This window comes from Daktulosphaira vitifoliae, unplaced genomic scaffold (assembly GCF_025091365.1).
Source record: "Daktulosphaira vitifoliae isolate Bord-2020 unplaced genomic scaffold, ASM2509136v1 Scaffold_2, whole genome shotgun sequence".
NCBI classification, from domain to species: Eukaryota; Metazoa; Arthropoda; class Insecta; order Hemiptera; family Phylloxeridae; genus Daktulosphaira; species Daktulosphaira vitifoliae.
In genome coordinates this window covers 30,528,860-30,543,133 of record NW_026099573.1, presented here as the reverse complement: position 1 = coordinate 30,543,133, position 14,274 = coordinate 30,528,860, and the positions used below count along the sequence as shown (strand labels likewise).

Below are 14,274 nucleotides of genomic sequence, written 5' to 3'. Positions count from 1 at the left end.
GTACAATTCATATCCGACTGACCCTTGTCACATGTCCAATAATACATTAAACCTAGAAGATAAATTTACTAATTGACTCCTCACAAGTTTCCCCCTACCAGTACATAAACCTATAATACCTTTATGGTATAACTTTTTAGTCATTCAAAGGAATCAATTTTACATAATTTTTAAGAAATATTCATTTCATTATGTGTTTTAAACAGTTAAAAGGTAGGTATTATACCTTTAAATTTAAACTTAATACTTGTTATAATTAAGAAAAAGTAAATTATACAGAATAAGTAAAGTAAATAGAAACTATTTAGAACAAAATAGCCATATAAGATAAATTTTATTGAAACAAATTGATCAGTTAAAAATATTCACTTTACCTTGGATTTGGGTAAAGTGAATCATTTAAATTATTTTTAATAGTTTCTTTAACTTATTATAAATAAATACAAATTTTTAGTTTGGGCTTCTTTTGGGTACACCTGGTATTTGTGTCTTGCACTTCGTCTGCACCTCATACCTAGGTGTTACCCTTATTCCCTTCCTATAACAACAGCCTTTCGACACCCACAGCTAACCCGAAGTGTCAGCCGAGCACGGTGACTGCTGTACGACCACACGCACGTGAATACCTCGACAGCAGGCACCACATCCTCATATTCATCTTCGTACACATCACAATTACTTTTTACACTTGTTTCATTTCATTTTATTGTGTTACGACAGTGCTTTTCTGAGAAAATCTCATAAGATATCATTAACATTTTATTAACCTTTGAATTATTCGCCTTGACAATATTTTAATATTCTTATTTCATTATTCAATTTGAACATATACATTCATGATATATCCAAAATACTTCCCTATATTATGAGATAAATTTAAAACAGTGTGTTAAACACATAAAAAAAACTTTAAAAAAAGGTTAACTTAAAAATGAAAAAGTAATTTTTCAATTGCATTGAAGATAAACATTATTTTGGTAACACTCTTATTTAACCAAACGAATTTTTTTAATAAACTAATATTAATTTTTTTTGGTATTGTAAAAATGTATTATTTGTTTTAAACCAAAATATACAATTATTTATATATATTTTTATTTGTATGTGGTTATCAAATATTTCAATATAAAATATACTTATAATTTATTCATAAATTTTTTAAAATAAAAAAAATATTGTTCTATGAAAGAAAATTGAAAAAATATGAACTTATTAATAATAAACCACCTTCTTGTAGGTTTGAAATACAAAAAACATTTCACGTATGTTTTAATAAATAGAATACCCTCCAATTCTTATTTTATATACAAACAAAAAGTTTCACTATATTACACTTATTTACATTAGCGGGTTTTCTAAAAAAATATAAAACAAATAAACTACTTAACTTGGAGCTCCAGACAGATTAAATATTAACTTAAAAATATAGGTGAAATTTTAACAATACTAAAGGATTTGTAAAGTCATTACTTCAGTTACTCGTTAAACAGTCAAATATATTTAACAAAATATAATTTTAATCAATCTATAAAGTTAAAATAATTATTGTTTTAAATAATAATTAAAATATTATTAGAGGTATAGAAGTGTTATTTTATTATTCTTGATCGAATGACTGTCCGATTGATCATAAACTGTTAATGAGACTTTTTTAAGTGTAAAACTATAAATTAATTTTAATTTATAAATTAATTATTAGAAATTATTGTTTCTACTAAATTTATTTTGACTAGTGAATATATAAAGTTTATAGTCAAAAAAACAAAAGTTGATAAGAAATTTGTACATTTTTTTTTTATGATTTCTATGTTTGGCTTTTATAGAAATTAATAATTACAGTCCTTAATATTAGACATTTTTTATTTATAATAATATTTTAATAATGTATCAGTAATGTAATAGCACTGAAATTATATCATTTAAACTTAATATTATAAGTTAGATAAAATATGTAGTTATAATTTTAATTAATTTAATTTATAACATAAATTTTACAGGTAAAATCATGCCAAATGACCAATTAATAATGGAAAATCCTTACAATTTACATCAAGGAAGAAAAGTTATAATAAATATGGAACTATTTAGACTCTACGGATTTTATCAGTTATTGAATCCGAGAACTAAAAGGGTTTTTGGATTTAAGATTTACCTATTAGCACATATGACATTTATCATTCTGAACGCAATAATTGTACTCTACAGTTTAACAGGCATAATTTATGCAGTTTTTTACGGAAAACTAATTACATATGATCAACTTTTTGAATTGTTATTCTATTACTGTAATTATCCGTTTTGTCTCTACAAATTATATACACTGATAAATAATTCCAACTTCATATGGAAGTTTTATGATATCGCTTGTGTGAATTTTTTGCCTAATTCATATGTGCAACGGGCCAAAAAAATAATGAATAATTATATTGGTTTAAGTAAAACATTTACTTGGCTCTGTCTTGTGTTTTTCATTCTAATCATTTGTGTTTGGAGTATTTTTCCATTAGTTTTTGGTCGAAATCTGAATGAATCAAGTATTCTTAATTTAATGTATCCAGTTTCCTCTAAAACTTTTGAAAAATATTTTTATATATTTTACTTATTGGAATTCAGTCTGTTGACTTTCATTATGTATGCGATTCTGATGTTTGATATTTTTATAGCATCATTTTGTTTTGCTATAACTGCACAGTATGAAACTATTATGAAAAGTGTTAAAAAATTGGGTACTACATACGATCTCACTAGTGGTAAGTATATAAATATAATAATATATAAACAAATTATTAAAGAGGCTGATTGGAAAAATGTATAAATAAGAAAAATCTTTGTGGCTAGAGTTTTATGTAGTTATTTTTACTCATTCAGTAACTCAATGTAATCACAACCTCAAAATAGTAACTATCGATCCAAATATGTACTCGGCAATGAGTTCGAAAGTACGCTAATTACATATTATGTAGTTATTGCACCTCTAAAAATAATCCTAATAATATATCAACCCAAAAAACATTTTATAAAATGAAGGAAAATGATAAGTTTCTGTGAAGTAAGATTTTTAAATATAATGCTGAAATCCGAACTCTCCATAGAATAAAATTTTTTTTCTTCATACATAATAAGCTTTAAATCAATAAATTAAACTTTTATACAAATGTAAAACATTCTTTTATTTTTATTTTCAGCAAACAAAGAAGATAGTCAAATAAAATATTGCGAAGATTTAAAAAATATTATAATTAACTACCAAAAAGTTAATACGTAATAAAATATCTGACAAAAATGTATTTGCAAACTTCAAATAATTATTTATAATTATTTTATATACAATAGGAAATTGATGGATTTTTTCGGGGTTATACGTCGAGTTATTTTAATTCAAATAGCTGATTTTTCCATTGGACTTGTGAGCTTAGCATACTTACTTGTACTGGTAGATTCAAATTTTATTCTTTAAATAAAATATAATTTAGTTAATGTTACCAAAAAATGTATGAACAATAGCTTGAATAGGTTTTTTTTTAAGGATAAGTATACAAAACACATTTTTCTCGATACTACTTTTGTACAAAATTATATCTTAACTCACACTTAATATCTACTTGCCAAAAAAATATTTGATGAGCCCCCTCTATTTCTATACCGACTAAAATATGTCCATTTATAAAAACTAAATAAAACAATTATTTTTATTTATTATTAACTTAAAATTGTAAATAGGCAAGAATTACATAAGTCAGTAATAAGATATAATACAATTTTTAGTTTTTTAAATTAATAATATTTTTAATTTTACTTATTCAGTAATAAGACTTAATTAATAATACGTTATTCAAAAAAAAATATTTCAATAATAAAAATTAAATTTTACAGCGATTATCTAATAACAATACAAAAATAGTTGATCTCAAATTGGTTATCTCATTTATAGCTATAGCAATTGAATTTTTTATGGAATGTTATTTATTGGAACTTGTAACAGAAAAGGTAAATTTTATCAGTAAATTAGTTAGTTTTTTAGTTATAAAGTTTAATATAATCTGTTTTCAAGAAAGAAGAATTCAACTTAAATTTGTTTAAATGCAATTGGACAAATATGAACTTAAATTTTAAAAAATGGATGTTATTAACTCAAAAACAAAACAACGCTAATCAGATTAACTTAAAACTTTCACCTAAAAAAATAATTAGCGTTCAGCTATTTTTAAGCGTAAGTTATTAATTATAAAGTGAATACCAAATACTCTATTTTATTAAATAAATTAACGTAAAACAAATAAACCTAAATAAAGGCGAATTTATCGGAATCGTAAGCCTTAGCTTAAGTTAAATAAAAAAGCTAAATTTTCAACTCCTTCTTTATATTAGTGACTATTCACTATTTTTATGAAAAATGAGCAAAAAAAGTATTAGCATACATTTAGAGACCCTTTTTTTTGTGGGGACCAATGTTTAATTTACCCCCTCGCAAATCTGGCCCTATGGTTATATAAAAACATTAAAAATAAAATGCAAAATTAACCATTATTTTTTTTTAAGTTGTCTTCCTCATTTTATAAACAAATCACCTATACTTAATAATATCACTACTTTACAAAGCTATATTTTTAATTTATTATAATTAAATGTCGTGCTGTATTACTTTTTGGTGAAGACTAATAAAAAAGAAAAATAATTCTTCAACAAATTACTAAAAGTTGTATAATAAATAATTATAATGTATAAGTGACATTTTTTTAATTGGTATATGCCAACAAAATTATCAAAAATAAAATAATAATTTATTTTTGTAATAATGATGTTTTTTTAGGTAATAAATACTTCCTACACAGTTGTATCTGTAATACTTAACACTATATCAAGCCCAGATAAAAAATAATAATAAATGCGGTAATTTGTTTAGTATGAGCATAAATATTGTAAACAAAAATATATGTATAGTTTATCTTAAAATTTAGACAACTAGGTGTAAGAAACTTTAAGTTTTAAGAATTGATTGTTACACATGAATACTTTTATTTATAATAAAATTTCTACTTAGTTAATAATTTTACTTTTATTTCTTTGTTAAAATTAAATATTGAACTTTTTTATATCATATTAAAGATGGGCCAGATCTTTGGATGTATGAGGGTGGAACATACTCCCGCAATAAATATTTGAATTAATATAATCAGCGATTTTATTAATTTTAATCCCAGTCAAAAATTTACATAAGAGTTATAGCTATAGGTATAATTCGTAACGTTTTGACCTTTTTTCCCTCTATACATGTTTACAATGATCAATAAGTTAGCAAATTATCGTACAACACTTCCCATCTAAAAAAATAAAGTATCACCCCTAGCCATAATTGTATAAATAATTTGTTATTATAAATTTTTAGTTTTATGCATTTTATGATAGTGATGTTAATTACTGATCAATGTATACTAAAGTTCACTATACTGATTTTAACTGTATTTTTTTTTAAGGTAGTTTTTCTACTAGCCACTTCTTTATAGACCAAGAGTACAAATACTTATTTTTGAATTAGTATACAAAAATTTAGTCGTGCTAGGAATAATGTAAAAATTTAACTTTAATTTTCTTAAATGGGAATCTCTATATTTGTTTTGATTTTATAATAACAAAAAAATTTACATAATTTTTTTATCCGATAATTATTTGCATTTTAAAAATGTATATCGCCAAAAAAATAAAACCTGAAAAATATCATAGGTTTCAGTATAAAGAAATTCTGCAAAATTCTATACCATTTCTTGAATCAACAAGCCAGTATTACTTTATTAATGTTCATTTTTTTTTATGGACACAATATTGACGTAAACGGTTATTTAAAAAATGACTGCAAACTTTATTGCCTTTTAGATGATATACTTAATAGAAAATATAATCTGAAAGATATAAAATTTCTATTATCAGAACAGATATACATTTTTTTAACTACTGTAAGGCCACGGTTATGTTGCTAATACGACTTTAAAAGATAATCTAACGTGAGGTTTTTTAAAATAATTTTGAAAATGTTCAAGATTAAAAATTTTATTATCCGAAAAAAGCTTATATTATAATTGAGTCATTTAGTTGTGGAAAAAAAACATATGTTAAAAATTATTATTTATTTTGTGTCAATTACTAATTTTAAGTTTAATAATAAGGTAAGTAAAAAAAATTGAATACAGATACTTTTGTAAATGAACGACTCAAAGTAAACTTGCCATATTTCTAAATTTTATTGGTTTGCAAATATCGATGACAATACTTAGAAAAAATCTGTCTGTCAGAGCAATGCTGTGCTAACTGTCATTAGTGCTATAAAGCAATCATAATAAATTTGACGTTTCTATTTTATACATTTTTAAACAAAATACTTTTTATGTAAAAGAAATGTATTCATACGTTTTGGTACTCTAGAGGGTTTGCTCCCGTTACCTTTTACTTCTTTACATGACTCTGAGTGAAAGCAAGTACTCATATTTTATAAACAATAATTTGATATATAATAAAAATTACTCAATTTCAGATAAAACAACAATTATTTCATCATGCTACTTTATTTTTTTTTACAAACAAAGTAATAATCAATTTAAAACATTGATATTCATTTTAATTAATAAAAAACCCAGCACAGGGGGGTCACGGCACAGTGGTGACGTGGCATAGATAGATCAAGTATAATGATATTAAAATCACTATCAAAAAAAAAAACGCTTCGATGCAAATCTTTAGATAGTGTTTAATTTTAAAAAATTGGTGGATTATTCCAAAAGCTACATGCTTTGCTATTTTCTTATTAATATCCTGAATAAAAAAGGTATTATTAAAAAATATTATTTCTCATAAAAAAATTGTGTTGAACCATACACTTTTCAATATGTCATAGCATTATAAAGTTAAAAATGTAAAAAATAAAATCGAGAATTTTCACACAATAATAGCATTTGGTAGCCATTTTCATCACGAAGACAAGTCCAGAGGTCAAATTTTTTTTTTTTTCATAATAAAATATATTACATTATCTTTAATTTATGATATATATATAAAAGTGTCAGTCTTTCCGGAACATTTTCAAAATTTAAGTTGAAAAAGTTAATTTTTTATAAAAAAGTTGTCATTTTGAAACCCTTCCTGTGAGCTGTTAAAGGGTCAAATGTTCACAAATATATATAAAATGATAGGTAAATATCTAAGGTATCTATAAAAAAAAAATTATATTGAATCGGTCATTTTTAAAAAAGTTATGACAATTTTAAGTAAAATAAAATTGAAGAAATTTCGAAAATTAGTGATTTTTAAATTTGTAATTTTTTTGGAGGTTTCACCCATTTACGGGGAACGAGTAAAATTTTTTCAATTTTTGAGGGTAATGTGTTCGACTAGATATGATTTGTGATCTTTTGCCGTATCGTTGAAAGAAATCTGTTCGGTGAGAGCTGAGAAAAAGTGGTAACAGACACAAAAAAAAATAAATAAATAAAAAAAACACATCATAGTAAAATTAATACCTTCTCAGCATCGCATCGAAGCTAAAAATTCGAAATATACATTTACTTCTTAATGAAAATAGATACCGTATTCAAAAATGTACTATTTTTGTGTTAAAATTCTAGGTTTTGTATTTTATTTTATTTTAAAATATCTTACAAGGCGAATACACTGACTTTCATGAATATTATACAATTTAATTGACATAGAATAAAGTTCATAAGACATAAGAAATAAAAATTATTAAAAATTTTTTACTTTTTTAAAGTCGAAAAAGTAATTTTTAAATTTGAATCAGCTTAAATAATTAATTTTATCATGCAATGAAAACAACGAATAGTTGCCAAATCGGTAAAACTTGTGTCTTTCACGCTAAGGGTACAAGATTTGAATCTACCTGTGTCAATAATATTTTGCATTTTTTTAAATTAGAAAAAATTTTTGAAATTATTTGATTTTTATCACATTTAGATTCAATAATTTCAATAAATATCAAGGATCCCATCACTATAGTCTCCTCTCGTGAGAAGAAATTTCTTATTCATGTTAATATGAATCTACCTGTTGGGTTGGGTTTAATTTGGAAATTTTTTGAAAAANAAATACATAAGAGGAACTCCTACCATCGTGACTAAAGATAACCGTTTTAATGCCCGTGCTGGAAATTTTTTATAATTAATATTTTCTACCAAAATGTCCGTGGTCTTTTAACAAAGATCCCTTTTTTACGCAACGCATTGTTGAATGTTAATTATAATATAATATGTTTAACTGAAACTTGGCTTAATGAAAATGTTTTTGATTCTGAACTTGGTTTCACTAATTATAATTTATATCGTAATGATCGTAATAATTTGTCCTATGGTAAAAAACGAGGTGGTGGTGTACTAATTGCAGTAAATAAAAAAATTAGTTGTGACGTATTAAATGTCTCTAGTGTTATGGGTATTGAACAAATTTTTTTGAAAATTAGTTTAAATAATGTTAATATAATTTTAGGTTGTATTTATATTCCACCAGGCAGTTCTTGTGATGTATATTCTAAGCACTGTGAGGTCATAGAGTCTATTTATTTAATGTACCCCAATTATAATTATGTTATAACTGGTGATTTTAATTTAAATCAGTTTGACTGGTCTATCGATCCAATCACTCAAGATCATATTACAGGTTCTCTAATTTTTAACTGTTATATAAATTTCTTAAATTTGAAACAAGTAAACCATATAATTAACTGTAGTGGTCGAACTCTTGATTGTATATTGATTAGTGCTGATATTGAACATACAAATAGTTTACATTCGTCAGAATCTCTTGTTCCAATAATTGATAATTATCATCCACCATTAGATTTTATAATACAATTTAATAATTCATTGGGTAATGAACATTTTGAATCTCCATTAGTTTATAACTTTAAAAACTGTAACTTTGATGATATTTCTCATTTTCTTCAGAGTATTGATTTTGATCTTAATCTGAATTATAATTTATCTTTTGAATTGCTTATTGAAAAATTTTATGAAATTATTTATCACTCTTTTGGTTTATTTGTGCCCAAAACAAAAATATATAATAAATATACACTTATATGGGCAAATTCTGAACTCAGAGATTGTATAATTAAAAAAAAATGTGCCCATAAAAAATTTAAATTATTCCCTTCTGATATTAATTATTATGATTTCTCTATTTTAAGAAAAAAATGTAAACATCTTATTAATATATGCCATGCTCAATATATTTCCAATATTGAAAACAGTATTCAAACAAATATCAAACCTTTTTGGAATTTCATTAACTCTCTAAAGAAGTCTAATAATTCTGATCCGGACTGTGTAAGTTACCATAACTCATCTTCTAATAATATTTTAGAAACAACTCAATTATTTGCAAACTATTTTTCAAGTGTCTATACCAAAGATCTTCCGCTCTTTAATGGACTTGATCCTCTCCCTTCTGGTGGATCTGATAATTATTTGAACTTACACTCCTGGACTATCTATCTGAATGAAATTGTTGATTATTTAAATTCTTTAAATGCTCATGCTGGTACTGGACCTGATGGTATTCCACCTATATTTTTAAAAAATTGTAGCTCGGTTCTTGCTCGTCCGCTTCATATGATTTTTAATAAATCATTAAGTTTGGGTTATTTCCCTAACATTTGGAAAAGGTCATTTGTAACACCAGTATATAAATCTGGAGATAAACATAATGTTACAAGTTATAGGCCGATTTCCAAAATGTCCATCATTCCGAAAATGTTTGAAGCACTAATTACAAAAAAATTGTCTTTAATTATGACTCCACTCATTTCTAATAACCAACATGGTTTCAGACCCAAAATGTCAGTTTCTACAAATATTCTACTTTTTCAGGAGAAAATTCTTTCGGCTTTAAATCAACGTGTTCAATTGGACACTATTTATACAGACTTTCAGAAAGCGTTTGATAAAGTAAACCACAATAGTCTATTACATAAATAGTCTTGTGTTGGTATTCATGGTACATTTTTTAATTGGTTAAAATCTTACTTATGTTCTCGTACCCAGGTGGTTAAAATTAATAGTTTTATTTCTAATGAATTTTTGGTTACTTCTGGTGTACCACAAGGGTCGCACTTAGGTCCCCTCTTATTCATACTATTTATAAATGATTTACCATCTATTTTTGATAGCTCAGTTAATATTCTATTATTTGCTGATGATGTCAAATTATTTTCAGTTATTAAATCACCAAAAGATGCAATAAAATTGCAGTCAAATTTAGATAAATTTGTTGAATGGAGTCGTGTTAATCGCCTTCCATTAAATATAAATAAGTGTAGTGTGATTACGTTTTCCCGAATAAATAATATAATCACCTATAATTATTTGATTGATAGTAATATAGTTACAAGAGTTGCCTCTATCAGAGACTTAGGGATAATCTTAAATTTTAATTTGGATTTTTCCACCCATATTAACACCTTTATTAAAAAAGCTTTTAAGATGCTTGGTTTTATTAATAGAAGCACGATAAATTTTAAAAATACTAATGCCTTAAAAACTTTATATTTTTCCTTGGTTAGATCTCATCTTGAGTATGGATCAATTGTTTGGTCACCACACTATATATCATGTACCAGTCGAATTGAAAATGTTCAGTATAAGTTTTTAAAATTATTATGTTTTAAATTAAATATACCCATCTCAAGAGAATCATACAAGTTGCAGATTTTCCAATTGGGGATCGTGTCTTGTGATTTGAGGAGAAATGTTGCGCATATAATGTTCCTATATGATTTATTAAATGGTCTTATTTATTCTCCGGAATTATTATCTCACATTGGTTTTAATGTACATACTCACGTATTAAGAAAATCTAATTTTTTTTTTATTTCTCTTCCTAAAAATATTTATACTTCCTCCTCGTTTTTCCCAAGAGCTCTATCTTTGGCTAACAGTATTATGGATCATATCGATTTTTTTTCTATGTCGCGTTTTGTATTCAGACAGAATGTTTATTTGGCTTTAAATTTAAATTCAAATTCTCTTGTATAATTTATTATTTTTATATTTTATTATATTTTTTATTCACTACAAACATGTCATTATTATTTCTTTTTTTGTAACTGTTTATGTTATTAATGATTTTTGCTGTACTTATAAATATTCTAATTGTTAAAGGGTTAAAACCCGTATATTATACATAAATAAATAAATAAATATTATTTTACTATGTGGTTTTTTTTGTAGCTACGATTTATTTTGCCAACCCTCAATTGACCTACTTTTTTCAACGATACGTCAAATAATTAAAATTCGTATTTAGTTGAAGATATTACCCTTAAAAATTGAAAAAAATATTCCTTATTCAAATAAAAAGTAGCTTAACCATCTTTTTCCATAGAAACAATTAAAATAATTTATTTCTAATATTTTTAAAGTATTTATTGACGAATTAGATTTGATATGATAAAAGTATTTAACAACAAAAGTAAATAATGTGACTATGTAATTTATTAATTTTTTAACTCTATTTGTGTGTGCTACTACCTATCTATAATATTCCAAATTTTTTTGTAACATGTGGCTATATAAATCATTAATTTAAAAAAAAAATGATTTTTAGTTTCACCTGAATTTAACAATGGAGTTTTACAATTATAATCAAAATTACGCTCAATTGAGTAAATTTTTTTAACAACTTTTTTTTTATTAGTTCTTTTAGTTAAAGTAAATCATTAAAATTAATTCAATTCTGTATATTTCAATTGGAGAATCTTTTTCAACACCAAAAGTTAATTAGAAATGATTACTATGATTTTAAGTGATCTAGTACGATAAAAATGTAAAAAAAAATCGAACTTTTCTGATAAATTTACTATAATTAGTAATTATAAAATTTCCTGACTGCATATTAATTTTTACAATTTAATTTTTTCTATTTAATAATGTCAATTTCAAATTTGCAAGTTGAGCTAAAAGTTATGGTAATAAATTAATTTTTTTTTTTTTTATTATAAATTTTGACTTTAAAAAACGAAATATAGAAGGTTAAAAATTATTACTTTTAACATATTAACAATCAAATCAATATCAATAATAACTTGAAAACAATTCAATATAACAATTATATAATATATAATTTTATATTATATTTTTGAATCAAAGAATTACTAATTTGAATATAATTAAGGAAATAGTTTATGTTGCTTTTGTAATTATCCACCAATTTCTTAGAATTAAACATTATCTACAGATTTGCATCAAAGCGTTTTTTATGATAGTGATTTTAATCACTATTAATCAAAAATAACTATTAACTAAATTATTTTATTATGTATAATGAAACAAGAAAATCATTGTATATTATTACTTAATTTTGAAACACAGTCATCAAAAATATCTTTAAAATTATTGGCCCAGTCATCACTTTCAAAACTTACTGCCAATATTTCTTTTTGTGCTACTTTATTATTATTATCAGAAGTATTTATACAACTCCAGCAAAATACTTTATTAGGTATCATCACAGGAATCAACATCATGTCTGATGTTATCAAATGGTTACAAACAGCTTCAGATACCTGTCGATATAAAAGATACATTGATATTTCATGAATGAAATTTTATTGAGTATATAAAATACAATAAAATTATTATCTAAAGAAGATTCAATATAAAAATCTTCATTAATAAGTGTAAAAAATTATAGGTGTATTAAATGATTTTTTAACTTGAAAAAACTGTATATATTTTATAAATTGATATTTAATACAAGATATTTGGATTTAGCATACTGAATGTTTAACAACTAGTACTTATATGTTAAATTAAGCTTTGCCTAGCTGGGGTTTACTGTGATTTTAATCACTGTCAGGTTAAATCTATAATGGACCCAACTATCCCATGATCCTACTGTGCCGCGGCTCCACTGTGCTTAAATTCACTTATTAAAAAAACAAACACCCAGACAGTGTTTTGTTTAAAATTATATTAATATATATATATTATATATGATTGCCCCAGAGCGCTAATGACTATTAGCACAGCAATTTATACAACTAGTGTATATTTTTATAAGTTACGATTAGATTTGGGTTACAGTTTAAGGGCTCTCGGGATACAATTTGTATAAAAAATTTAGTTTAACCTAACCCCGCGATATAAATAGTATGTCTCGGGATCGAATAACCTCAATTTTCATTAAGAATTATTATTTTCATCAATATTAGCCGTATGTAAAAATGATTTTTTAGATAAAGAAGTAGTAATTATTTAGTTTTTATATTTTAAATAGCATTTATTAAAATTGAAAATTTTCTAGGGGATTGTTTTCAGTTTCGCTTATACGTCATAACAAAATCAACATTTTTTAGGAAAAAATGACAATAATTTAGGTTATTACCTCAAGCAACATCGGCGTAGCCAGGATTTCTTAATAGAAATTGTAGCGACCAAAACATACGCAACGAATATTCTCGAATGTTCTCGTTATCAAAAACCTTCGAGAAACTTCGATAACGCCATAAGATAACCTACGCGGGTATAGAATATTCTAGAATTAGCGAGAGCCTTATCGGAGCTATATATATATCGGAAGAATCAGTCAGTTCAGTTAGTTCAGTTCAGACTGTCTAGTCCGCGATACGCTACACGACCGCTACACTCCGCCGCTGTTGTCATCGTGTATTATGTTTACTTCGATTATTTTATTTTTCCTTACTGTATATACATATATTTTCTTTTAGTGTTTATACGTCTATTTTAGTGTTATAATTTTGTTTAATAAAAGTCTACCGCCATTTAAATAATTGTGTGTTGTAAGATATAACCCACAAAATGGACAGTCAAAAATTATCATACGAAACCATATCGAGGCTTTTTTTGTCTCGTTTTGAAGATATAAAAATTGCAGCCAATTAGCGGAGCATGGCCCTCTGACTTCCCCGACAAAGAAAACGCGAAGTGTTAAAATGAGGTACGACTACTTTTTTACTTAAGGATGATAAAGAATATTTTTTACTAAAATGCAGTTATGACCAAAAAAAAATAAAAAGATGTAGAAACATATTTTGTAAATATCGGTTTTTAATAATATTAAAAGCACTTCATAGATCCAGGAGGAAAGCGATCGATCTTATCGCCTCCCTTAAATAGGCCCCTGTTTACTGAGTATAGATTTATTTAAATATAAATTAAGTTAACTATTCTATTTTCATTTTAACAAAAATACATTTTAATATGTATTTCGGATACTATGGGACTTGAAACAAAATTTAAACTGAACATGCTAAAG

The 14,274-nt window shown here is 24.9% G+C and overlaps 1 protein-coding gene across 1 annotated transcript; it reads left to right on the top strand.

The window, feature by feature from the left end:
• The first annotated feature begins 1,461 nt into the window (after positions 1–1,461).
• Positions 1,462–4,963, top strand: LOC126897369 (uncharacterized). The gene is made up of 7 exons (XM_050670907.1): positions 1,462–1,578; positions 1,998–2,750; positions 3,186–3,261; positions 3,334–3,433; positions 3,874–3,987; positions 4,052–4,210; positions 4,811–4,963. Exons 2-7 carry the CDS (start codon positions 2,006–2,008, stop codon positions 4,877–4,879), a joined length of 1,263 nt encoding a protein of 420 aa, XP_050526864.1. The 5' UTR covers positions 1,462–1,578; positions 1,998–2,005; the 3' UTR covers positions 4,880–4,963.
• The last annotated feature ends 9,311 nt before the right edge of the window (positions 4,964–14,274 follow it).